Source organism: Pungitius pungitius, chromosome 19 (genome assembly GCF_949316345.1).
Source record: "Pungitius pungitius chromosome 19, fPunPun2.1, whole genome shotgun sequence".
Lineage (NCBI taxonomy): Eukaryota > Metazoa > Chordata > Actinopteri > Perciformes > Gasterosteidae > Pungitius > Pungitius pungitius.
The window spans coordinates 7858842-7884278 of record NC_084918.1 but is presented as its reverse complement, the minus strand read 5'-3'; the positions used below and the strand labels follow the sequence as shown (position 1 = coordinate 7884278).

The following is a 25437-nucleotide window of genomic DNA, read 5'->3' as shown; positions in this document are numbered from 1 at the left end:
CATAATAAAGTGTATACACTTAAGATGGAGAAAAAGACACACGATAATCAGACAATATTTATTCATCTATTCATTAAATATTTTGTCACCGAAGCAATTTTGCCAAAAGACAGTAAAACATTATGTAAAAGGATGTCTTTCTGGCTCTTTCCTGAGACATTTTAAATCTGTAACAAGGATGAAATGAATTCCCTCGGTTGTACTTTCACATTTTTTGATGCGACTCTCACATTCAACCAGGTGACGTCAGTTAAATCCCAGAGGGTTCTGGGGGGGGAGGGGACTGCTACGCCCCTCATCAACCCCCCGATGAGCAAACCTGCAGCGCATCAGACGATCAGCAAAAAGCTGCAGGCCAACGCCTCCTTGTCTGCTCTCGCTCTCTGACATTGGTTTTAAGATCCTGTTTTTTTCCGTTTCCTTTTGGTGTTAGGAAGGGAGTTCGGTATAGCTTTGCTTTATTTCTTTAGGAAAAGGAGATTTCTAATTTTCCTTTTTGTAATTGTTCCGATTAAGTCAGCGGTGGATACAAGTCACAGAACCACCAGCCCGGATGACGGCTTTTACACTTCAATACGTTTTCTCAGATTAAAAAAAGTGCACAACATGCCGACTCCATTGGCCAAAGAAAAGTGCTTTCCTGCCACTCAGCGGGATGAGTACGAGGGCTTTTTAAACAATGATTACGACAAATTCCCTGTTACCATCACACACACCTTCCTGTCTGCACGAGGCTGTCGTCCTGTCCCCTTCTCAGACATCCTCACTTATCCTGTCATCACACAGGCCTGGCCCTGCCCTCAAGATTACATCTGTACGGGGCGGCCAAGGAGACACGATGAACCTGCTTATCATGCTGTTGACACTTGATGTTGATGGAAGCTGGGATGCGCGACAGTGTTTTACCAAAACACTACGTGAAGCAAACCAAACACTCGGTGCTACTGGAGAGAGACCCTGCTGTCTCCTTATTGAATAATAAACTTCCCCGATTCAATATCACTCAGTTGTCCCTTGCAATCATGGAATTGCTTTATTAGGGTCCTCGCTATGACTAGTCGTTGAGGAACCTATTGTATTTGATATTGTAAGAAGATATTATGGTTAATTAACTTTGCAAGGGGTGTGGCTTAATCTGGCAAGATTTATCACTTCCAAATGGCTTGGCCTGCCCTCACTCATTGAAGATTAGGGGGCGCTGCATTTAATCATTAAAGATGTGCCTTTTTGGCAAATTTTCATAATTTCATATAAAGTTAAAGACAGAACTCCTCCCAGGGATTAAACGTGATTCTTTTCAAATCCATGCAGTGTGCTCTTGAGACCTTGGCCTCTAAAAGTTGCATTTTGCCGGAAGAAATATTAAACTGTGTGTAGGGCGCAATTTAAAAAAAAAACACCTTTTAAAAGATTTCGAAGGAAGTTGGATCATGTATGGTATTTTGAGAGGCTTTTATTTTGGGATGGAACATCAGAATGTCCTGGTTATCCAAAAGTGTCACTTTGGGGATGTGTACTATCAACCAGAAGTGGAATGGTCATGTATGTATGGTCCGTATTGATTGTTTCCTTTTAAATATAATCTGAAAATGACTAAATGTAGTCTGGTGATTGAGATATTGAAAGAAATTGGCTCTTGTATGGTATTTCGAGAGGCTTTAATTTTCGAATGGTACATCAGAAGCTGTCTGGCCAGTGGAGTTTTTTCAAAAGAATTTGGAGAAATGGGTCAACTTAAGTCACACATTAAAGTAAATCATTAATGAAGAGATTAATATGGAATCTAAATAAGCACTAAAATCCAAGTAGATGGAGTGAATATGAAACTTTTCCTCTCAGGTTTCTGTGTTCCAGCATGGCGGCTCGGTGGTCTACAGGTCAACAGGTCAACAGGAAGTGGTTCCTGCACAGCTGAAAAGCAGCAGCTCCCCCTCTCTATCACGGTGGGCCTGAACTCTGAGGTCGCTTCTGAGATGGTGCCACGTGTTTACTATCCAATAGAGGACAAGTGTGATATTCAAGGCTATTAAGAGAAATGGTATACAGCAGGGGTTGTGGTTGAAAAATTACAATTAAACAACAGTGTTTAAAACACACTCATTCTAAAGTAATTAGTCTTTAAATGAAAACTTTTAATTGCGATTAATCTATTGACAGCCCTATTATATTTATAATATATATTTATATGTGTATTTCACTGAGCGCTGTGTTTGTAGCCTTGTCTCCATGGCGACTGAATGCATCGGCCCTCGTTTGCATTTGAATTTGAACACTGCTTCCATCCGGAATCCCATGATTGTGGTCATTGCCTTCAGAGTTCAGAGCGAGCGGTTGAGTTTTTTTGAGAGAGAACTAATCAGTGCTATCTGTCCTTTTTTTAGACCTAAGTGTCCTTTTGCAAACTTCAACACCCTGTTTCAAAGACCACACTTATCTCATTGTATTTTGTATTTAAAACAACAGCCTTTTTCAAGGCTTCTAGCCTTACAGGCTACCAGTCTTTTTAAAGACTACACAGAGGTGTTTACCACTCAGAATTGCCTTTTTTTGTTATTTTATTGTGTTATTGTTGGATTGTCCTCACCATGTCCCAGGGAAACAACCACCCTTCATTGCTCGGGACTCCTCAGACAGGGTCCGAGGTGAGGTCTCATGCTAATACTGAGGTCCACAATCTTAAAAGGCAGCTAGAAGAACAGCAGCTGGCCTACAGTCGCCTGGTTTCTGAGCTCTCAGACCAGAAGACTCAGAACCAGGTTCTTGTTGAGCAGAACCAGGTACTTGTTGAGCAGAACCACCTGTTAACTGTAAAGCTCACTGAGGCGGGGGATGAACTTGATGATATCAAGGTCACCATCAACACCTGGCAGCAAGAGTGCAAGGGACAAGCGGAAAGGACCATCAATAAACAAAATATTGAGATCCACACGCTAAAACAAAAGCTAAAAGATGTGAGGCAGATGACCTACGATTGCCTGGTTTCTGATCACTCTGACAACAACAAGAGTCAGAACCAGCCACCTCTTGAGCGGAGCCAGCATTTTGGGATGAAGCTCACAAAGCACAAGTTGGAGGCAGACAACCTCCAGCTGACAAAGGAGAGGGATGCTCTCGCTGCTTTGAACAGGCGCCAACAGCGGGAGCATCAAAAGAGAGCCGCTACCACGGACTTCAACGAGCTGGGCCTGATGATGAGGATCAGGGAGACAGATGATCTCATTACCACCACAGTCCAAAACTTCGAGGCAGAAAGAACCCTCCTCGAAGACATTTGTTTGGACTTAAAAAAAAAACAATTGGGCATCTTTGGGAGGAGGATGCAGGACCGCCATTCGGAGATGGAAAGGATGAAGCAAAAGATGCTGTTGAAGAGAAAAAAAGACAAAAACCTTAATCTCCAACGCAATCCTACCCCACCCATCTCCCCCCCTCTCCTCCCCCCCCTACCACCCTCCCACCATCGCCCACCAACCGCGGTTTAGGGCGCCGCACGCACGCACATACACGCACAGACACGCACACACACGCACACACACAGACACAAAGATTAACAGATACACAGATACACACACATACACACACACACACACACACACACATACACACACATACACACACATACACACCTCCTCCGTGAATCGCCACCTTAACGTGGTGGAGGAGTTTGCGTGGCTCAGTGATCATGTGATCTGTTGTCTCTGTGGCTCGAGCCCCTTATTGGTCGGACCGAGGACAACAGGTTTCAGGGGAGAGTCCAGACTAAGAGCGATTCAAACCCCCCCCCCCCCCTACACAGTCATCTGGTCTATATTTTACTGATGTGATTATATTACAAAAATAAACTGTCTCTTGCCTTTTTATCTCTGCCTTTTGTGATTTTTCATCATCCCACTTCCAGTAGTGTGAACACTGTACCAACATGTTTTCTCTGTATTAAGGTCAATTGTGCATCACTGAGAGCAGTGGTTGAAAACATTATTCCACTGAGTAAAACAACTTTAAAGAATTTTAGATTACATTGAATACAATCATAACTGTACATTGGTATTATTCTATTGATTACAGTTTCAAAATTACAGCGGTTTTACAATATTCTCATTACTTTGTTGAGTACATCTCTCCGGGTTGTATTTTGGTGTAAATGCATTTTATTAGGGTCCTCGCTACGACTAGTAATATAATGCATATTATTATTATAATATATATTATAATGCCTATTATTATTATTCTCACAAACTGCTGGCCTTTTTGAGGCTCCTGGTAATATGTTGACATAAAAGGCCTAAGACCATGATAATATCAAAGATAGTTTGCAAAGCGGCATTCCTGGCGTTGCTCCACGCGATTAACGACCACTGACTTGCGAACGCTTCGTCCGACGCATTTCTAATTGACAATTGCTTTTTAAATGAAATGCACTGATAATAACCCATAATTGATGATGATGGTTAATACAACGGTTCATCAGCAGTGGGAGAAGTACACGGATCCTTCACTTTTAGCAAAAACTATGAATAAAGGAAGCGGCAAGAGGTAATAAAAGACATTTAATCCTACTTATAAACAAACCGTTACACAGGAAAGGAAAAGGACATAGTGGTACTAATTCAGTTTTAGAGGAGCAAACAGCATCATGGCACATGACAGATCTTTAAAACAAATGTTTGTTAAATTCTAATCTGTAAAATAAATCAAATAAATGAGGTAACGATGGAGACTGCAGGTGAAGTCTGAACAACTTGAAAGGCAGTTCTCGATTTTGAATACTTCCCCTTGCTGCTTCCCCTCTCTCTAAATCTTTCCTACAAAGCCATTGGACATCATTTGTCAAATTGATTTGATGTGCCCCTGAAATGCCGGAGCAACTGTTCTGTCTCTTCGGCTACATCCCAGTGAACCAAATAAGGCGGGAGGCTAGAAGCACGAGTGAGGACGCTGAGACAAAGAAAGGGAAGCATCTCTTAGCAGTTAAATGACCTGCAAAACCCATTAACGTCCTGTGTTGTGCTTCACAGTCCTCGCACAAGGACGCAACATGAATTTGTGGCAAGATGAAGTAAAATAACACCTTTTTTATGGTCAGGGTACCTTCGGGTATTCCCTCCCAAAAAGACTTTGAGGGGGGGGGAATTAATAACAGTCATATAGTGTGTTTTTGACATCTTATCCAGCCTCACCCCTTGCTGAATTTAAAAGGTGTAATGTTGTTTTTGTTGTTTTCCCACAACCACTGCATGCACTGCACGCGCCTCCAGAATAGAAAGTGCAATACACCTTTTGACGGACAAACGCGTGGAATCGAGCCATCCATCCTGTTTCACCAGCGGCCTCGCAGACCTCATTGGTCTCGGCAGGGCTTCGCTGAATATCCTTGAGGAGAGAGCTCCGTGCTGCATTCATTATGCAGTTGTTTGTACTCAGATGTAATGATTAGCAAAGCCCTTTTTCTTTTTTTTTTCTTCTTTTTTTTAATGATGGATTGTTGCCTGAAATGCAAATATTTCCCCCCCGAAAGCATCAAATTACTCAACGCCAAAACCGGTGCACCGCGTACAGGAGCAACAAACACTGGGTGCTTATTGAACTATATTCAGCACCGACATGAGATATTCTGTCACACCTCAATCGCTGATTTCTGACCTTCAAAAAAAAATGCATATTAGAACCAATAAATGGCACGGAAGTACTTTTTTTTCTTTTTTCTCGTCTCGTGGCTTTTTTTTTCTTTTTTTTATTTTTACAAATTGATGTGCTTTGTCTCACACACAATACTTCCCTTTGCAAAACAGGTTCATAATCGAGAGTGCGCACATTGTGAATTGTTCGAGCTCGGCTGATTTGTATGCAGCTTAGTGACGCGGCAGCTGAGAGGCTAAGATATGAAAAATTAATGTCCTTGAGAATCCACTCTGCTGCTGCGTATTCCACAAGGCGGGCTGCACTATTGATTTAGATCAAAGGGCATTTTTCCTCCATCTAAGGAATCAACTGGAACAAAAATAAATCACAATGCTGTTTTCTGTTCCCAAAAACATGTAATCAAATGCCTCAATCAATGCAGAGGAGATGGCAACGAGCACTCAGCAACAGGTGCAGGCTGGTTGGGAGCAGGTGGGGGGAAGGAATCCTTCCCCGGTAGAAGACTGCTCTCTAGTGGCACAGCACAGGATTTATCTATGAGAAGATGAGCATCTGTGCCTCGCGTCTCCACTGGTGGGTAACAGATCAGCTTGCAACAGATTTCAGACTTAATCTACAGGCTGCAATCTGTCAGGGTTACACCAATCAAGGAAGTAAGCTTCAAAATAAAATTCCCTTCTGGGTATCCGTCCACTGCTGCTCAGCGTTATCACTGCCAGTGATGAAAATACAGGAAGGGAAGTTTGATCCAACTGTCTTTTCGAAAGCACGTTAAAGGCCCTTCATGCGGTTATGTAAGGTCTTGAGTGACTCCGGGCGAGTTTTTAATTGAACATAAATGAACGTGCAAAAAATCCCAAAGTATCCTCTGTTTGAACTTGAGAAAAGAAATATATATATAACCATTAAACCTGATAAGAAACGGTAAAGCAAGAAATCCAAATTAGCCCAAATATGAATAACAGTTTTAATACATACCCCCCCCCCCTGCCCCAGATTGACACAAAAAACTAGTAAGTGGAACGATGTGACAAGCAAACCACCGAGGGGATGCACAGGAATGACTCAAACGGGACGCACGCCGAGGCACTGCTGCCCCCGTTAGTGGCGTCAGACAGAGGTCAGAGCTACATTCGGAACTCCTTCTATGTGGATCCACAGGGGAAGGCATCAGTGATCGATGCTGCACAATTTGTCACCACGACATGAAGGACGGTCAGTAAAAAACACTTGATAACGTCTGATTCTCCATGCAAATCACCTTTTTTTTAATAATATCCCAAAGGCCACGTATACATTAATTCAGCGTTCACGTTGTTTATTCTAACTGTTAAAAGGGTATTGCAGTGGGTTACATTGTTGCTGAAAGGAAGAGCATCGGCCATACGTTGATATTTTTGGAATTTCTGAAATGCAGTGATACAAAATGAAGTAACAACTTCTCCCAAAACAACGGGAGAATATAAAATACATGACATACACAGGCTGACCTACCAACCTGTGGTATATTTACATAGGAATTACAAGAAAAATAAATGCATTTTTTGGTTAGTCTTCATTTTGCAAGATTTATGAAAAAAAAGTAACTGAGTTTTGTCTGACTTTTTAGCCTTCACCTCCAATGCTGTTGTGAGCCTGAGTTCACTGCCCTGGGCGGATTCTTTTTAAAGGATTTGCCTTTCTCTATCCAAGCCTCAAGCTCAAAATTAGAATTCATACCCGACCTGATTATCTTACAGCTTGATCTACAACTACAGTTTTCATACGCATTGTGGGAGAGCATCAATTTCCCCTCAAATCCACAGCATGTAAAAAAAAAACACATCAGAAATAACGCAATTCTGGATTATTTTGTTTGCGCAGCGTCTTATTTCTGGCATATAGGCGCTATAGCAATGCAACAGAAAGCACCCGGCAGTAGAGGTGAGGAGCAACAGAGAACCACCTCTTGTCCACCTCCATAAAGTGTTCAACTAACTTGTTCCGCTTGTCCTCGCTCACTTCCTTCACAGACGTGATATTGAATTGCTTAATGTACCAGTATAGTCACCAGGCTTTATTAAACAGGACCAGTTGTGTGTAAATGGGTAATTATTGAAGACAATTAGTGCATTCATTATCAAATAATTCCCTGTCAACATACTTTGTCTTCAAATAATACGTGTGCAGCATTGATGAATGAAAGTAAAAAGTTTGCTGAAGTTGAAACACTTACAAGCTATTGAAGGTGCACAGGATTCTAAATACATCGTCTACACTTCGGAATGCCCATAATGCCTCTGTTCATTTGACTCTACTCGGAAAGTGTAATGATGCGCACACGGGTCAAGCAATTCCTCAAAAATGGTCTACGCCGGTAGCAGGAACTAAGTACAGCTCATTTATTTATGGACACAAATGCAGAGTAAGTGAACTGGTCATGTGAGAAGAAGTGGACTCGGACAGTGGGAAGGATTTGAGAGGGAACACACGGGAAGTCTCTCTGCTTATCGGTTGAGGCACACAGGCTTGCTGATGGCGTCTGTTATTGCCAAACTCATCAGATTATCTCTATCTCTTTTTTTTTTTTAATATACACAATACAAAGTAGAAAAAACAATTTGGATCTATAAACCACCAAACCCGCGCATACACACACATTTATTCTCACATCCAAGTAAACATCTGGTCTCGATCACCGCGGTTCAATGTGGGAGAGGCAGTGCACGGAGAAGGCAAACTGGTATCGGGGCTCGATTAGGTGGACCTGCTCGCCGCCTGGGACTCACTGTGGCCGACAGCGACGCCTTGCGGGCCGACTTGCGTGGGGGGAGACAGTGTGTAGGGGGGCGGGGCTTCGTTTGCGCTAACGGCGGCTGCCTCTGTGAGGAAAGTAGCTCGGTGGGCGGGATGGGCCGCGTCGGCGCCTTCGTCGCCGTGAGCACACTCGCTGTAAGGAGGCGGCTTCAGGTCATCCTCTGAAAAAAAAGGGGCAAGCATTCAATCAGCAGTCAAAAAAAAAAAAAAAAAAAACACATACCTGCATGTTGTCATATGACTTGAAGCATTGCCGCTAAAATGTACTTCGGCGGTGGCGGGAATACATGAAAAGCAAAATGGTGTCTGAAACTCCAAATTTGTGTGATGAGGAGCAAAGAAACTGACCCCAGAGCAGCGATATGCTGAACCCTCTGCAACATTTACAGCGCTTTCTTCACTCCCTATATTACTGTCTCAGTCCGACAACACTCCATTTAAAAAGGCATGAGAATTTGAGTTTTTATTTGAAAAGATCAAATTGTCGGAGAGTTAGAAATTGTTAGGAAGAGTGTAAGAAGCAATCTTATACGGCTGGGAGTCCTATCCTGGCATTTATTAAATATTAAAGTATTAGAAACGGTTCAAATATTTGTATGAAAAGCTCGCCCTGAGACAACCTCAAATACCAGATGTGTGGGCGAATGGGACGTCATGTAATGGGATCAGCGCTAAAATGCATAACCACTTCCTGATGCCAGACGGAACAAGACCGCCACATCGAATTATAGGTCGTTTGCAGAGGAGGAGACTGAATCTGTGCAAATTCACAACGGGCTGCTGAGAAACAAATAGGGGAACGTGGAATAAAACGGAACTCACAGAGTACTTTGCCCGTTGAAAGCAAACAGAGTCGTCTGTGTGTGTGCAAACATGTGGGGGTTTGTGCAGCATCGGATGCTGCGTGTTTATTAGTGTGGCAGTGGGCTGTTCCCTGGAATCGCGCCAGGTGCTAATTTACTGGTTGCGGCCCCTACAATCAGTAAAGTCCATGAATCTCCCATCTGGTGATGATGGTCATAATGCTGGTGGTTTTGAGGACGGACGAGTTTGAGGTTTGTTTGTCGTGTCTGGTTCCAAACTCTGCAGGATTAACTGGATTAATACGCAGCCCTCCGATCAGTGATTTGTGTTTGGTCAATATTTTGCAACCATAGGAATTCCATTGAATAAACATTTCAAGGGGAAACGTTGCTCCACTTTCTCAATAACGCAGCGGTAAACACTGGCCGGCCGAAAACAAGAGCTTTTTTTTTTTTTAGCAGAACACAAAATGGCATCTCTCAATGACGACAGGGTTCTATAATCCACAATGACAGTTTGTCAAATTTAACTTGCATAAAATGCTCAATTAGACTATATCCTTGGATCTGTATTATCGGATTTTATCAGAAGCCTTTAGAGGGCAGCAGAAATTAAACATGTAACAAAGGCTCTGTTATCTTCTCCTGGTCAGTACAACACGTCATCGTCAACATCGTCTCCAAACAGACCAAGGAGCGCGTGGAATGGCTTGTGTGTGTGTGTGTGTGTGTTCTACCTCCAGAGACGGCCTCGTAGGGTGGGGGCATGTCCAAGCGGGAGAAGGAAGCAGCTGGCGCCAGAGCTGTGGACGGCTCTTCGATAGACAGGTCGTCCTGAACACTGTACCAACTGGGCCAGACGGAGGTTTGCTACGGAGGGAAAGAAAGAACATCGAGGTAATGACAAAAAGCACAAGCCAGACAACACAAAATGGCCACACTACCAGGATACCAATGCGGCTGGTTTTACTGGAAACATCCCTAGAGGGGGGGACTGCTGCTGGCCATGATTCTATTCTTTCCTTTAAACACTCTGATCCAGGCTGACATCGACAAGCAGGTTCACACACACACTGAAGAAACTGCTCTTGAAGAAGAAGAAGACATGTCACGGTAGAAGTGCCGCGCCGCCCTGATTACAGTCATTTTCTGTATTTGCAACATGTGTTTTCCAGAAGGGAAATCCCAATCCTGATGAACCACGTTGACGCCCCATAAAGTACACAAACGTCTGCCAGTGAATCCCATAAATATGCCGCCATGTCAACGGCGTTTTTCAAAAGCTATGTTTTATGTCAGTAAATTTAAAAAAGCCAGTCAAACTCGGCCCACTTTTCCTCTGCATGACAAGTGTAGCGAGTAACGACACTGTGGGGGTACACATGTGTCACAGGACTAACCAACGAGTGAGAGGGTTAGTGAGTATCTCTACGGTTTGAACAAACATTGGGGAACATTTTCCCTTCATCAGCTGAGGGGGAGCTCAAATGCTTTTTATGAATTCTAACCAGTGAGGCCTTTGACTAAGGCCTTTAATTAGTTCAACATTGGCATCCGTGTTGTTGTGGGAGTGATGAAGAAAGCTGCAGCACGAAGAGACCACGCCAAGATCATTATCGTTGTCCCTTCTATTTCTGTCGGCCCAGACAACTGGTAAATAAGATGAAGTTTGATAAGCCATGAATAATCCATCTTCCATCCCTCTCTGGGGGCCTTTTAACGTGTTTCGCTTTGTCTTTTTCAGGTGAATAAGCCTGTCCGTGAGGCCTCCCGAGCGATGCGCCATCAGGACGCCGCTCCGTTTGATTCATCCATTTCAGCCCGGGACCTCAGAGTTGCGCTGGCGCCTCTCCAGAACACTTTCAGGGTGCCCGGTTATGGACGACCGCGGGGCCTCCCTGCGGCACATTCCATTAAAATCGAAACGGGGAACAGTGTGCACACGAGACGACAGCGGGAACCCCAGGGAGAGGAAGAGAGGATAAAAGAGCGAGAAGAAGCGTCGTGGAAGGTCAGATCGGGAACACGTGTAGTCCGAAGGGGACGTGGAGGGAGAGTAGCAAGAGGACTTAAATGGTTGCCAGTTCAAAACACAGTTGAGGCTATATTTATAAATAAGCAATCAAGTTTTCACAATTTTACATATAGTTCACCCACATCTGTGAGCCGAGCACTTTAACGCATTCAGTTTTTTTTTTGTGAAATCAACAACGGTTGACTTTCCACAAGCTCTATGTGGCCTCAACAATATATCTGAAAAGACAAACGGGTCTGAAGTAAAATGAGACAAACGTTTTCAGGGTAGAACACAGGAAATGTTTAGTGATTTGGGAGAAAAAAACCAAGCAAAACGTCCAGGCTCCTCAACTGCTCTGTTCATTTGTTTTTACAAGTGGGGCATTTCCTGTTCCACAAATATTCTAAGCGCCTCTAAATATATCACAGTTAGTGCCTCTTAGATGCAACTACTGCGATGATGAATATCTCAAAAGCCGGGGTGGTGTCTCGCTCAACAGGCACTGAAATGACTTTTTATGGAGAATTCCATTTCTCGCGCCAATGATGGCTTCCTGAACGCGTGCCGCACGCAGCCCGCAGAGAACGACTTGATACAAATTGGTGTTGAGGAACGGCGTTGCTATTCTAGACGCATCACTGAAACCATCAACACAAATCAAACTGTACTCAACTAGCACCTGTTGGGAACAACAAAAGATACGTCTGCCATTTTGTTGCCAAAACATCCGAATGTGTGTGCCGGGAAAGGGCAGGAATTGACAAAACAAACAAAGATTCTTAAAGAGCTGCTCGCGGTCATCACATAAACTACTCAGAATCACGAGCACAATAAACACCGGAGAAGACCTTCCCGAGCGAGCGGGCGCCTATCAGTACACGTCCACACCTTGGCTCAGTATGTCGCAAAGAGAAACGAAGCCCGTCCTGTGAAAGGAACCCACTGAAAAGCAGAAACCCACACAGGAGAGCAAACAACTGCTCTGCAAAAAAAGAAGAAAAAAAAAATGTAACACAAGTGTGACCCCTTTTTGACTCGCTTTCTGAGGCCAACTGTAGTCGGGCGGGAAACCGACACGGTTCTGAAAGTAGGACGAAACCCGAACACGTTGCTTTGTGAAAGCAAGAGTCAGAAAGGCTGAAGCCGCTAAGAGGAAGTACTTTATTAATGGCATCTGATGCTAAAATTATTTTCCTGACATTATCCATACAGTCGGTATTTTTTTTAACTAAAACTGCTTGTCTCCTTCTGGTCAAGATCTGGAACCAGTCTTTCCCCTTCCCGACCGCAAAGAAATAGGCAGGACTCCGAGGTGTATGGGGTATTTAAAGTGCACGTATTTAGTGCAAACCAGCAGTATTGTTATCGGCAATAGACATCGTGACTGTGTACTAATGCTTGACCGCTAAAAAAAAAAAAAATCATAGAAATAATTCCAGTCTTTCCAGCAGAGAAAAGGAGACTTTGACAGTACATCCTGACTAAAATGCTGCAAGAGGGATCAAGATGAACCTGAACAGTTGCACCTTTTTAAGTTTACGTTCGACCAAAGTTATTTATTTATCACCAATTTGCCAGCAATATTTCAAGTTGCAGCAAAAGGAAAAGACCTTCATTGCAAACATCAGGAGATCTTGAAGGTGACGTTTCTAGGTGCATGGGTCTGCCCGGAAACACGCCAAACAAAACCCCTCTTGAGCCACAACAACATATTCCTCATTCAAAATGTGGATCTTTTGGCCGAAAGGAAACAATCTTGCAGCTGCGTTACTCACTCTTAGAGCTAATTGTACCACACTCAAGTCTATGAGCCAATGTAGAAATACCCAAGCTCTCTGATTAGGCAATGCCATAACAAAACGCTGAACCTGATGGCACAAATCTAGTCGAGTAGCAGATTACATAGTTTAAAACGTGTGTGTACGTGCGCGGCTCTGCACTTACACTCTGTCTCTCACACATCTGATGAAGGTAGGCCCTTCCTCCAACGATGACGATCTGGGCGTTGCGTGGGTTGCTCAAGTACGCTGCCAGCTGCCTTTGTCTCGATCGGTACCAGCACACGTAGAAGAATATCTTGATGATGATGAATACGATAACCACTCTGAGAAGAAGCGTTAGATGATCAGCCTCTGTACCCTTCACTTTCCCATTTGTTATAACTCATGTATAAGCCGAAACGATAAGTCCACGTTATACTCACATGTACCAGTACACTTCCATGATGGTCAGGTGTCGATCAGTTATCAGAGGCTCTCATTGCTTGTGGGGGAGGGACAACTCAATGATCGCTGGACCGACACCACAACTTGCCCTGAAACCAAGAACAAGTCTCAGTGGTTGTTCCCTGTTCATTCAACCTCGGGATACATAGTGAAATAAAACCAGTTTAAATGTTAACGCACTTCCTGTAACTTGGCGGCTCCTCGGGAAACTCCGCTGGCGTTACTCAAGTCAACACCGGAACAGGGTCAGGAACTTACTGTATAGCGAGAAACTCGGCCCCGGTGCCTTAGCTCGAAAGGTGGGCCATTCCCGCTCGTTGGGTCGGAGTTGCGGGATCAAGGCGAGGCTAACGTTAGTTTAGCTAAGCTATCGGGTAGCAGGCCACAACAACAACAACAGCGGGGCGGCTAACGCTGTAAACTCACGTTAACGGTACCGCCAGCGAGAACAAAACTAAAAAGAAAATCGAAATCTGCTTTATGAACATACCTTCTCGGTATCCTATACACGTTTACTAGATAGTTGCTCGGCGAGCTATTCTTTAAGTTGATATCAAAGAGTCAATTAACATTAAACCAGTCCCGACAGAGCTTTCGCTAGCAATAACGTCCAGCGGGTTAACGTTAGCACACCTCTGATGATTTAACAGTGGGCGGGGTTACCAGCCGTGATGCCTTCAGGGTCTCCCCTTAAACGCCCCTCAAAATATGTCCGGATAATTATTTGCGTGCTGATGGAGGACAAAAATGACTTAAGTTTAAATGAATAAATACAGGAATAAATAAATAAATACATGCTGAAATAAATATGTAAATTAATGTGACCATAAATAAATAAAAGTTGATAATAGAACAGGTCATAAACAAATACATCCCATATATTTATTTCTACATTTGTTCACCTACATTTCCACATATATGCGTGTGTCTGTATGCTAATGAGGTGGGAGGTCCTAACCTCTGAAGCAGGATTGGTCAGAGGAGTGTGATCGCTCCTGATCTACTCTTTCTGTCTTGAAGTTCGCTCCTCGGCAGAAGCTGTTAGCATTTGGCTACATGGTGTTTTCAAACCATTTCAAATTGATTGTGATCATTAGCAAACTATTTGGAGAAGCACTTTAAGAAAGACACGCTTCAGTTTCTGCTGGATAAAGTGACGGAGGACTTGTCTCAGCTCAATGAAAACATGGACGTGGAACCAGAGGACGATGGTCGTCCATCGTATATATTTTTCTCCTTTGGGGGAAACATGGCGCAGCTGGAGGATGCTGCAGAAAGGAATAAAGTAATAATGTCATCTTTTAAAAGTAGCTTTATATCGTTTTGCAAATGTACGTAATATTTACTGATGGTAACTTTTATTAACTTTTTACACGGTTGCCATGGAATAAACTCTTCAGTATATCAGATAATTTGCAACCCCATTACTTGATTAAATGAAGTTGAATGTGGTCCGATTTTGAAATTAAGCACAATTGCATCAGTTTGACCCTTATGATGGTGCTGCATTCAGAAACTCAACAAGTGAAATATGTTTAACTTAAAATATAATTTGCATGTAAAATGGATATGGCCAAATGTATGTAGGCAGCAGGTTTAAGCTCTAGTTATATTTAATTTATTTCTAAAGCACATAGCTGGGTTCAGACTAACACAGGAACACACAGGGCCGGTTTCGGAGACAGAGCTTAAATCAAGACTGGAGTAGGCCTAAATCAGACTAGTTAATCCTGGCTATTTAAGTGGCTTGCATGAACATGGCATAAATTTGGCTTAGTTAGTCTGAGACTATGGAGTCCTGGAGTAAGCTTAATGAGAACACCTGGTTCAAGCCTCATTAGACTAAGTGGAAGAACAGGCTGTTGGTCCAATTGTGCTCATGAAAACCTGAAATGGAGTATGAAACACGATTGTTGCAGTGAATTTTGAGACAACATAATGGCAGAGGCAAAGATAATTCGCTCCAAAAAATATTGTGAGCATGAAAAAACACTACTTAAACTCATTGTATCGAACCATCCAGTCATTGAAAGCAAAATCCATACTGCTGCTATTGAACATAAGAAAATAAGTGCTTGGACTGCAATTGGCAAAGAATTCAATGCAAATGAAGATGTCACCACAAGAACAGTACAACAACTGCAGGTGAGTTAATCTTCATTATTAGGCACAAAAATATGTGTTTGTTTCCTGTTGCCTATACCCTGCTTATTTATGGCCTACCCAAATACAATACTCCTGCTGCTTGTAGCATTCACATTGAATGAATATCCTGAATGAAGATAGTAACCTATTTTAAAGGGGCATATGCATGTTAAACATGGTGGTAGAGTAAGATATGTTGCACAAAGGAAAATCCATACCTATATGTGAGGGGGAAAGAAATATAAAATAAAATCATTTCTCCACCATGACCTAAATTATCAGGAGACAAACTTATTTTTATTATGCCTTATCAGTACCAGTATTTCAGATTTCCCATATTACTATTTTTGTGACATCAAAAAAGAAAACTAATGAATGATATCTGCCTTTATAGGTTCTATGGAAGAACATTAAACTGGGATTAAAAAAAGAGAATGCAGCAAGCAAAAGAGAGCGATTTATTACAGGTGGTGGATCACCAATAAAGGACACATGTGATGAATTGGGTGACTTGCTGTCTGGTATAATAGAGCACCAGCAACCTCTGGATGGTATACCAGACAATGACCATTTGGACAGTGAACATGGAGAACTGAGCACAAATGGTAAATATACTTTAGGAAGTAAATTGGTTACAGGACCATATTAGTTGATTTGAGTTTGGAACAGTGGTCTTTTTTTCCAGAGGAAACCAATCAAGAGCCAGTTCACAACGAGCCTGAACCCTCCACATCTGCTATGGCACCCCTGGGAGATGAAGCTGCTACCATCCAACAGAGACCAAAAAAGATAACTATGCCTGAAAAGTTAGCCAGAGAATTTCATGGGCGTAAAATTGAATATTTAAAAGAAGAACATGAAATGAAAATGAGAATTCTAGAGGTTGAACTGGATATGAAATTGGGAGAGAGGGCTATGCTCCAAAAAATAATTCTGCATACCAGTAGCCATGGTGAATATGAGGAATTGTGAAGAATAAAAATAAATGTATTGTCATTTGGCGTGTGAGTGAGTATTAATCATCACAAACTACATTTTAACCAGCCTTCACTCGTTTAATTTTGCTACATTATTGTAATTTTGTACAGAAACAGTATGCAAGCAAAACCATACCATAATGAATACATTCCATATTTAAATGCTGAAGTGCTGCACTGTGAAAGCAGCTCTGTGTGCAAGTCCTCGCTGGTCATTGGCTGCCTCTGCCACCATGGGCACATCTGCATTATCCTGATCTTCCATTGGCAGATCAGGACAGCCATGCTGCTTCAGGTAGTTGTGCAGCACAGCTGTAGCAATGATCACTTTGCAGCATCTTCTTGGCTTGAAACGAAACGTATTTCGTAAGCACTGGAATCGAGTTTTCCACACTCCAAACATACGCTCGATCATCCCTCTAGTACGGGTATGAGCTCTGTTGTACCTTTGCTGCTCAGCTGTTGTGGGATTTAGATGTGGTGTGAATAAATAGTTACTCTGACCATATCCACTATCACCAAGTAGTAGTCCACTATGTTGTCCTCTCTCAAATTGTGCACACAATGAAGAGTTGAGAAAAATCCTTGAATCATAGGTTGCACCTTTCCAACGGGCAACAATGTTTGAAAACTCCAAATTAGGAGTGCATACATCCTGAACATTGATTGAAAAACAGTTCTTACGATTCCTGTATTCCTCTGCATCAGGAGTTGATGGACACTTGATGGGAACATGACATCCGTCTATACAGCCAATCACTCCTGGGACGTGCCCATATTCATAGAATTGCACTTTATAGTTGGCTTGCCCAGCAGCATCAGGGAACTTGATGAAAAGACTCCTCAGTTCACAAATGGCACTGCAGACTTTGAACTATTCTACATACAGTTGGTTCACTGACACCACACAAATCACCAGTTTCACGATGAAAGATTCCACATGCCAAGAACCTCAAAGTGATCAGAACTTGCAGTTGATTGGACACAGGCCTTCCTCTTTGAGACAGAGAGGAAAGTCTAGGCTCAAGCAAAGTAATTATCTCCAATGCATTTTCCTTGTGCATACGAAAGCGGTCTCGAAAAGTTATTTCATCAAACTGATTCAATGGGTCACTCCTATCCAGCAGTATTCGTCTGGCTGGCCTTTGTCGTGCATGTTGGTCCTCGTTATGATATTTCAAATAGTCCATGCTCCCAAACAATCCAAGCTCAGTTTCACAAACAGTAGCCTAGCCTACTAAGCGGGAGTTAAACCTGCCTCCTTGGCAGATTAGTTTAAGCTTCAATTCAGTCCAATTTAGTCCTGGAGTAGCTCTAATGCTCAATTTTGCAATCGGCTTTGTTTAATCCAGAACAGGCTTAATCCATGATTATTTTAAGATACGTCTGTGCAAGTGAATTTCAGTTAAGCCAGCTCAAACAGCATTTTAGTCTGGGACTAGGCTTAAGCCTTGTCTCCGAAACCGGCCCCTAGTCTCTTAAAATAATCTCAATTTTAAACTGCAGTTTACGACAGATCGATGTTGACTTGTGATTAAAGGGTGCTGAGTCAGGTCACATAGCTTTTATTGTCTCTTCTGACTTTTGTCTTGTTGTTTTTGATGACCAGAGTCCACCACCTATAAACTCCATTTGATGACCACGATTTGGATGAAACTGGGACTCAAATTCTGCAGCAACATCCCAACACTGGATACCAAATGGTGGTTGGGCATTTGAATGCACCACACACACACACACACACGTATAAAAGGTAAGTGACAGTAGTCATTATCTTTTTGGTTATTTACTTGTGCACAGATTCTGATCAGATGAGATACCAACAGTGCTAACTCTATACCTTCTATTTCTATTGTGAGGTCTGAAGCAGAGCTTTGCTAAAGTAGATTGTAAGTGGCAGCTAGTTGTCCTTTTTTAAGAGTTTAACACAGATTGTAAGCAGACTAAATTATTTATTTCCCCATCAGGATAGAAAGGGTCTGGAGAGACGTTTATAACAGTGTACTTGATCTCTTCCACTCCATCTTTACCTTGAGGGAGAAGGCCTTCTCAACCTGACAACAAAACTCATCTCTATGCTGCACTAGTGCTTTGTTCCCCACGTACAGAAACACCTTCAGGTGATCCATGATGGCTGGAGATGCTGCGACTACGTACCGAGGGAAACCAGTCCACCCCACAACTGTGGAGTCTCCATGAACATGAGGCACAGCAGGACCCAGTACAGGTGTAAATTAGTCATTTTATTTTTACAATGACCTTACTTTACTACAATGTCAACATGAATCGTATCTCACATTACACTAAGTTTTTAATAATGTCGGGAGGGTTCATTTCAAAGTGCACGTATCAGAAGCATAATGTAACTAACAGAGAGGCCTCTACATTTTTAGTCTGCATATAATGGGCACTTGCTAAAATGTTGTGATCAAACAAGTGTTTTAGGGAGATGATTATACATCTTAACTCTGTTCCCTATATATTAATCCATCTCTTTCTGATGCCATAGCTGTTCATATTCATCCAGAAGTTATAAAACCAGTGATATTTACAACAAGGTTCTAAAATATAAATAACTAACTGAAAATGACTCAGCTCTGGAGAAATGTTGACCATAAGAACTTAAACTTTTGGCTGAACAGACCCGTTAACCTGAACCCTTTTAACTGCAGGTCCACATGGAGGTTGGAGTTGACTGGACCGTGTGGTCATCACGTCCAATGTGTTGGATGTCTTTGTACAAACTGAATGCTTAATATCAGACATGCTCCAGTAAATGCATGTGTCACCAGCTGTATGATGCAGAGGGAAGTTAAATAAATGCTCTGATTAAATCTGTGTTGAATTGCATTCTTATTTCCGAAACTCCTTTGTTTCACATGAATAAAAAGATCAACACAAAAGTAAAAATAATGCTAATGACAGCACTGTGAGTGTATATTTATGTATATGTAAACAGGCTTTACTGAACTTTTCAACATTATTCATAGACGTTTTTCTCAAATAACACTGAACATATTTGCAGTAACAGATCACCTTGTCCTTCACCGTTCAATGTATGGATCAACCGTTTTGAAACCTTTGCTAGAATCAAGTGAAGAGGAGAAGCTGTAATCAGTAAAGACAATAAGGACGTTGCAAAGGAAACTTCTTGGCTAAAAAATCCAACCACATCTTACAGGAAGGTGATCTGACACCCCGCATGTATATATAAATCACTCTTCACGTTAGTTATTTAGTCTCCAATAAATGTAGAAATACAGAAATTGATTTAGTTATGTTCGGTGTTTAGGTGTAAACTTATATTAACGTATTTATTTATACGTGTATTTACGCATATATTTATACATTTATTGATTTATTTTTTGTCCTCCATAGAAAATGCTGTTCTGTTGTTACTGTTGTATTGGCAACACAGAGCTTATTTGTGCGGTCATAATATCACATCATGAGCAAGCATATCCCAGGTAGGTGCAGTTGTTGAATTTAAATTTGCTTTTGTAATTATGGGACCAAGACAAGAAATGTAATTGACGTCTATAATAATTAATATATCCGAAGACCATGAAAGGTCGCATATATTCTTCTGACTAAGGTAAATCAGACCAAATCATAATTAAAGATGTCTTTAGATCATATATTACTTTGTATTAACATGCTGTCAAGAGTTGAAATTAACCCAACAACCATAGAAATTTTTCCCATGTCCTGTGTTTTCCCAGGGATATATTCCAATATGTTGTGGGAAAAAAAACCATTCAATTGGAAAACATGTGAAGTAAAGTGAGGTCGTTCCCATATTTTGACTCTTTGGCTCGATCTAGTGGTCATTATTTTATCACTCAGTTTACCATTTCAAAAGGGTTACGAAATACAGACTTAACTATTAAACAAAATGGGTAAATTTGAATAATTATTTATAAGCAGACTACACAAAATCTGCCATTTTCAAGATATCAAAAATGAAACAGACCTCACAAAGTACTATAATTCAATGAAGCTGAAATCAGTGAAACTGTGTGCTTTCATGTTGTGAAACAGAAGAAAAAAAATCTACAGGAGATTTATTGCAATTCAACAATATTTGTTCTTACAAAATCTAAAATTAAAGACAAAACTGTTGATCTTTAATACAAGTTTTAATAGTAAATTAAAGTGAAATCCTCAGTCCAATAGAACAAAAAAATTCTCTTACAATTTCCTCAATGCGTTTTCAGTGAAGAGACACGTCCATTATCTTCCTCATCTGTTATCTTCCACAATGATGGTTCGTCTTGGGTAGGTATCTACTTCCACATATATGTAACGGAACTCATATTTTCCAGTTTCAGGATTCTGGGAAATAATTAAGAGGTAAAAAGCAAATCACCATTTGGTAGCTATGTGTGAAGAAAACATTTAAAGAGTAACAATCTAAAAACCAACTCTGTACATTTGGCCACTGCTGTCACACTGCTGAATTAGAATTCTTTAATAATAGCACAACATTAGTACAACAGTACTGCTTTGACCCGCCCCATCCATTTCATAAACTGCTTTTTAAAATCTTTACAAAAGGCCAACACCAACCTCTATTGACTCAGAGTGTACGGTTCCTTTGCGACCAGGCTCGGAGCCCTCGATGTAAAAGTTAAGCCTCATGTGCTTCAGTCCATCCTTCAGATACTCCCGGTGACTTATGTGGACACACACACACACACACACACACACAGTTTACATCATCACTACCACACAGATACTAGCTTATGAATAACAACACAACTCTGCACAGAAATGTGCAACTTATTGATATATACTTATAAGAAAATAAACTGCTCAGTCACCCCAGCAGGACATTCACCTGACTTGCTGCCTCCTGCCTCGGCGGGTAGTCTCCCCATAACACTTGATTGGCTCCCCAAATGCACCAACTACCTACGTTTTCAAAAAACAAAATAGGTCACATAAAATACAATACGACACACGATGAGTATTTTAAGTGCAAAGCTGCAAAATGTACACTATAGCTGTGCACTCTAGAAGTATATTTAGTAAGAATATTTAACTGGGCCTTGGTCACATCTTTCTCACCTCTGGATCCAACCGGACTTTGTTGAAGGCTTTCCCATAGACTTTATTCGGACTTGAGGAGGAAAACAGCTCTTGGAACACCACATATAACAATCCACCTGAAACACATGGACAGGACCACACATTTTACTGTCCGTTTGTATTATCTGACTGATAATTAGATGATTATGCAAAATGAGATCTTGAGGTTGTTGTCACCTGTCACACTGAGTCCAATGATTACAACTATCAGGTAGGTGAAGTCTCGACCAGCTTCTTTCACTGGAGGATATGCATGGAGAGAAGTATTAGACTGTCAACTGTAAATAGCAGTTTGGAACTTTTGTAAAGCAGAATACAAGTGCAAATAGTTGTTTGCTTTATGCATAAATAGACTCCTGGACCAGAATACTATTATGACACAAAGAGTTTGTCACTTGTGATGGTCACGATTGGATCGATCGGTCCAAACAACGTGAGAAATCCGAAACGATCTTGGTGTTGCGTGTGGTTACCTTTCTGTGCGGCTGAAGGCTTCGGGCTGCCACTCTGGTACCTGGACACCGACCCGTCTCTCTCTTTGGGGCTGCTTTGATTTCTGGCTTTCGAGTCGAGCGAAAAGCACCTCGGTGTCCGCGCGTGGGTCAGCGTCCAGCCGGCCGCCCACTGGCAGACGGACGGAGGCGCGTGGACTCCGCCGCTCGACACCGGCCCGCGCGCGTACGCCAGGAAGCCCGAGTGCGGGAGCTTACGTGGTTGTAGATGGCGGTGCAGCAGGGCTTTCAATACCTGCGTGTACGCCATGGCCGTGTCCTCTGGGAGGGGAGAGAAACGAAGCGAGACGCGTGCGTGCACTTTAGCGCGGTCGAAAGCTTTGCGCGAGCGCTACAAACTAGCATTCAGCTACGGTAATGTAGAGGGACTTATTGTGTGGCATTAATGCAAAGCTTACAGCAGTAAATAACATAAGGGTGGGTGGGGGGGGGAGACTCGGACATGACGTTACTGTGCGCATCTGTGCTCTTTGGCATGACTTATGCGCACTATTATGTCGTCACGCACCTTCGGATTCATGGGAGAAGGAGTTTTTTCAAGTAGCAACAAACGTACCCTAAACTCACACTGTAAAAAAAGATTTTATGGTAAAAAACTGTTAAATTGCAACGGTAAAAGACCTTTGATTAAAAATAGGTCATATTTAACGTGTTAGTAACGTTAGCTACGTGTTACTAACGTTAGCTACATGTTGGTAACATTAGGTACGTGTTGGTAACGTTAGCTACATGGTGGTAACGTTAGCCATGTGTTGGTAACGTTAGCTACATGTTGGTAATGTTAGCCACGTGTTGGTAACATTAGCTACGTGTTGGTAACGTTAGCTACGTGTTGGCAATGTTAGCTAAGTGTTGGTAATGTTAGCCACATGTTGGTAACATTAGCTACGTGTTGGCAAAATTAGCTACATGTTAGTAACGTTAGCAACATGTTGGTAATGTTAGCCACGTGTTGGTAACGTTAGCTACATGTTAGTAATGTTAGCCATGTGTTGGTAACGTTAGCTACGTGTTAGTAATTTTAGCCATGTGTTGGTAACGTTAGCTACGTGTTAGTAATGTTAGCCATGTGTTGGTAACGTTAGCTACGTGTTGGCAATGTTAGCTAAGTGTTGGTAATGTTAGCCACATGTTGGTAACAGCTACACATAGCTAGCTACACGTAGCTAGTTAGCTACATGTTGGTAATGTTAGCCACATGTTGATAACAATGTTAGCCACGTGTTGGTAACATTAGCTACATGTTAGTAATGTTAGCTACATGTTGGTAACGTTAGCCATGTGTTGGTAATGTTAGCTACGTGTTGGCAATGTTAGCTAAGTGTTGGTAATGTTAGCTACGTGTTGGTGACGTTAGCGACATGTTGGTAATGTTAGCCACATGTTGGTAACATTAGCTACATGTTAGTAATGTTAGCTACATGTTGGTAACGTTAGCAATGTGTTGGTAATGTTAGCTACGTGTTGGCAATGTTAGCTAAGTGTTGGTAATGTTAGCCACATGTTGGTAACATTAGCTACGTGTTGGTAACAATAGCCACATGTTGGTAATGTTAGCTAAGTGTTGGTAATGTTATCCACATGTTGGTAACATTAGCTACATGTTAGTACTGTTAGCTACATGTTGGTAACGTTAGCTACATGATAGTAATGTTAGCCACATGTTGGTAACAATAGCTAAGTGTTTGTAATGTTAGCCACGTGTTGGCAATGTTAGCTAAGTGTTGGTAATGTTAGCCACATGTTGGTAACATTAGCTACATGTTGGTAACGTTAGCTACGTGTTGGTAACGTTAGCTACGTGATAGTAACGTTAGCTACGTGATAGTAACGTTAGCTACATGTTGGTAATGTTAGCCACGTTTTGGTAACGTTAGCTACGTGTTGGTAACATTAGCTACATGTTAGTAACGTTAGCTACATGTTGGTAATGTTAGCCACGTGTTGGTAACATTAGCTACATGTTGGTAATGTTAGCCACGTGTTGGCAACGTTAGCTACATGTTAGTAATGTTAGCCATGTGTTGGTAACGTTAGCTACGTGTTAGTAATGTTAGCCACATGTTGGTAACGTTAGCTAAGTGTTGGTAATGTTATCCACATGTTGGTAACAATAGCTACATGTTGGTAATGTTAGCTACATGTTGGTAACGTTAGACATGTATTGGTAATGTTAGCCACCTATTAGTAATGTTACCCACGTGTTGGTAATGTTAGCCACATGTTGGTAATGTTAGCCACATGTTGGTAATTTTAGCCATGTGTTGGTAACGTTAGCTACGTGTTAGTAATGTTAGCTACGTGTTGGTATCATTAGCTAAGTGTTGGTAATGTTAGCTACATGTTGGTAATGTTAGCCACGTGTTGGTATCATTAGCTACGTGTTGGTAATGTTAGCTACGTGTTGGTAATATTAGCCACATGTTGGTAATGTTAGCTACGTGTTTGTGTGATGCACCTTTTATGTGGTAACACAATTGGGATTTTATACAAAATATGTTATTATAATAGTTGAGAGCATTCCTAAGAATCGCAGCTTTTATTGTGTTGTACAGCATTGATTGGGGGGGGAACCAGGTAAAGCGGAACCAAAGTGCGAGTGGGGTTGCATTGCGCCGCCTAGAGTGACGGACGCCTTACTTTTCTCTCATATTCAGATTGAGATCTAAAGATGGCGGTTCGTTCATTCTCTCGCTAACAAAGAGATTCTGTTTTCCAGGTTCGTACTCAGTGGTAAAAGCAAGAACCGTGGGGTGTGTTGTAGCTGTTGCGGGTTGGAAGTTGAATGTTTGGTGGGTGGAGCCGAGGGGGAGAGCCGCGTTCGTGATCGCGGGAGAGGGCGTGTGTCGACTATAGCGCGCGCAGTTGCTCTGCATGTGCGTATTGATACTCAATGTATGGGTCGGTGCATTGGTGTCCTCACTCTCCAACGGTGCCTTGTTTCGAGTTTTTAAATATCCTGACATGTTGTAAATATGTTGAGAAAAGAGAGAGATGTTAAGATGTTTCCCTATGTGTATTATTCATGTTGTGACTGAAGTCATGTAAATATTCCTTTATAGCCGGAGAATGTTTGATGATGCACTTCTGAAGTTTAGCAGAAAACCAATAACTATAAATATAGATAACTATATAGCTTGAAGAAGGACTTATCCTGGTGATATGATTGCATTTATTATTGCACTTTAAGAGAGGGACATTTATTTTTGTTAAGACAGTATTTTAAAGATG

At 41.9% G+C, this 25437-nt stretch overlaps 2 protein-coding genes and 1 long non-coding RNA gene across 6 annotated transcripts; 1 reads left to right on the top strand and 2 right to left on the bottom strand.

Annotated features, from left to right (window-relative positions):
* Window positions 1–8193: 8193 nt before the first annotated feature.
* On the bottom strand, window positions 8194–14106 carry si:dkey-118j18.2 (uncharacterized). Of its 3 annotated transcripts, none has more exons than XM_037455346.2 (5): window positions 13972–14106; window positions 13460–13570; window positions 13201–13360; window positions 9977–10109; window positions 8194–8597 (listed from the first exon to the last, which is right to left on the bottom strand). In XM_037455346.2, exons 2-5 carry the CDS (start codon window positions 13477–13479, stop codon window positions 8377–8379), a joined length of 534 nt encoding a protein of 177 aa, XP_037311243.2. In that variant the 5' UTR covers window positions 13480–13570; window positions 13972–14106; the 3' UTR covers window positions 8194–8376. The 3 variants fall into 3 exon arrangements, with proteins under 3 accessions (XP_037311243.2, XP_037311242.2, XP_037311241.2); XM_037455345.2 differs by having other exon boundaries at window positions 13740–14102; XM_037455344.2 differs by having other exon boundaries at window positions 13662–14101.
* A 155-nt stretch (window positions 14107–14261) lies between these two features.
* On the top strand, window positions 14262–19441 carry LOC119198328 (uncharacterized). 2 transcript variants are annotated; one of them, XR_009942735.1, is made up of 4 exons: window positions 14773–15626; window positions 16021–16231; window positions 16312–18830; window positions 19276–19441. It is a non-coding gene; the product is annotated as an uncharacterized LOC119198328 (long non-coding RNA). The 2 variants fall into 2 exon arrangements; XR_005114516.2 differs by lacking the exons at window positions 14773–15626; window positions 16021–16231 and adding an exon at window positions 14262–14766 and having other exon boundaries at window positions 18213–18830.
* A 1209-nt stretch (window positions 19442–20650) lies between these two features.
* timm21 (translocase of inner mitochondrial membrane 21) lies at window positions 20651–22654 on the bottom strand. Its single transcript, XM_037455343.2, is given in 7 exon segments — window positions 20651–20849; window positions 20852–20938; window positions 21173–21278; window positions 21444–21517; window positions 21674–21771; window positions 21872–21934; window positions 22168–22654. Coding segments are annotated over 7 exon segments (750 nt in total). The 5' UTR covers window positions 22457–22654; the 3' UTR covers window positions 20651–20816.
* Between the last annotated feature and the right edge of the window lie 2783 nt (window positions 22655–25437).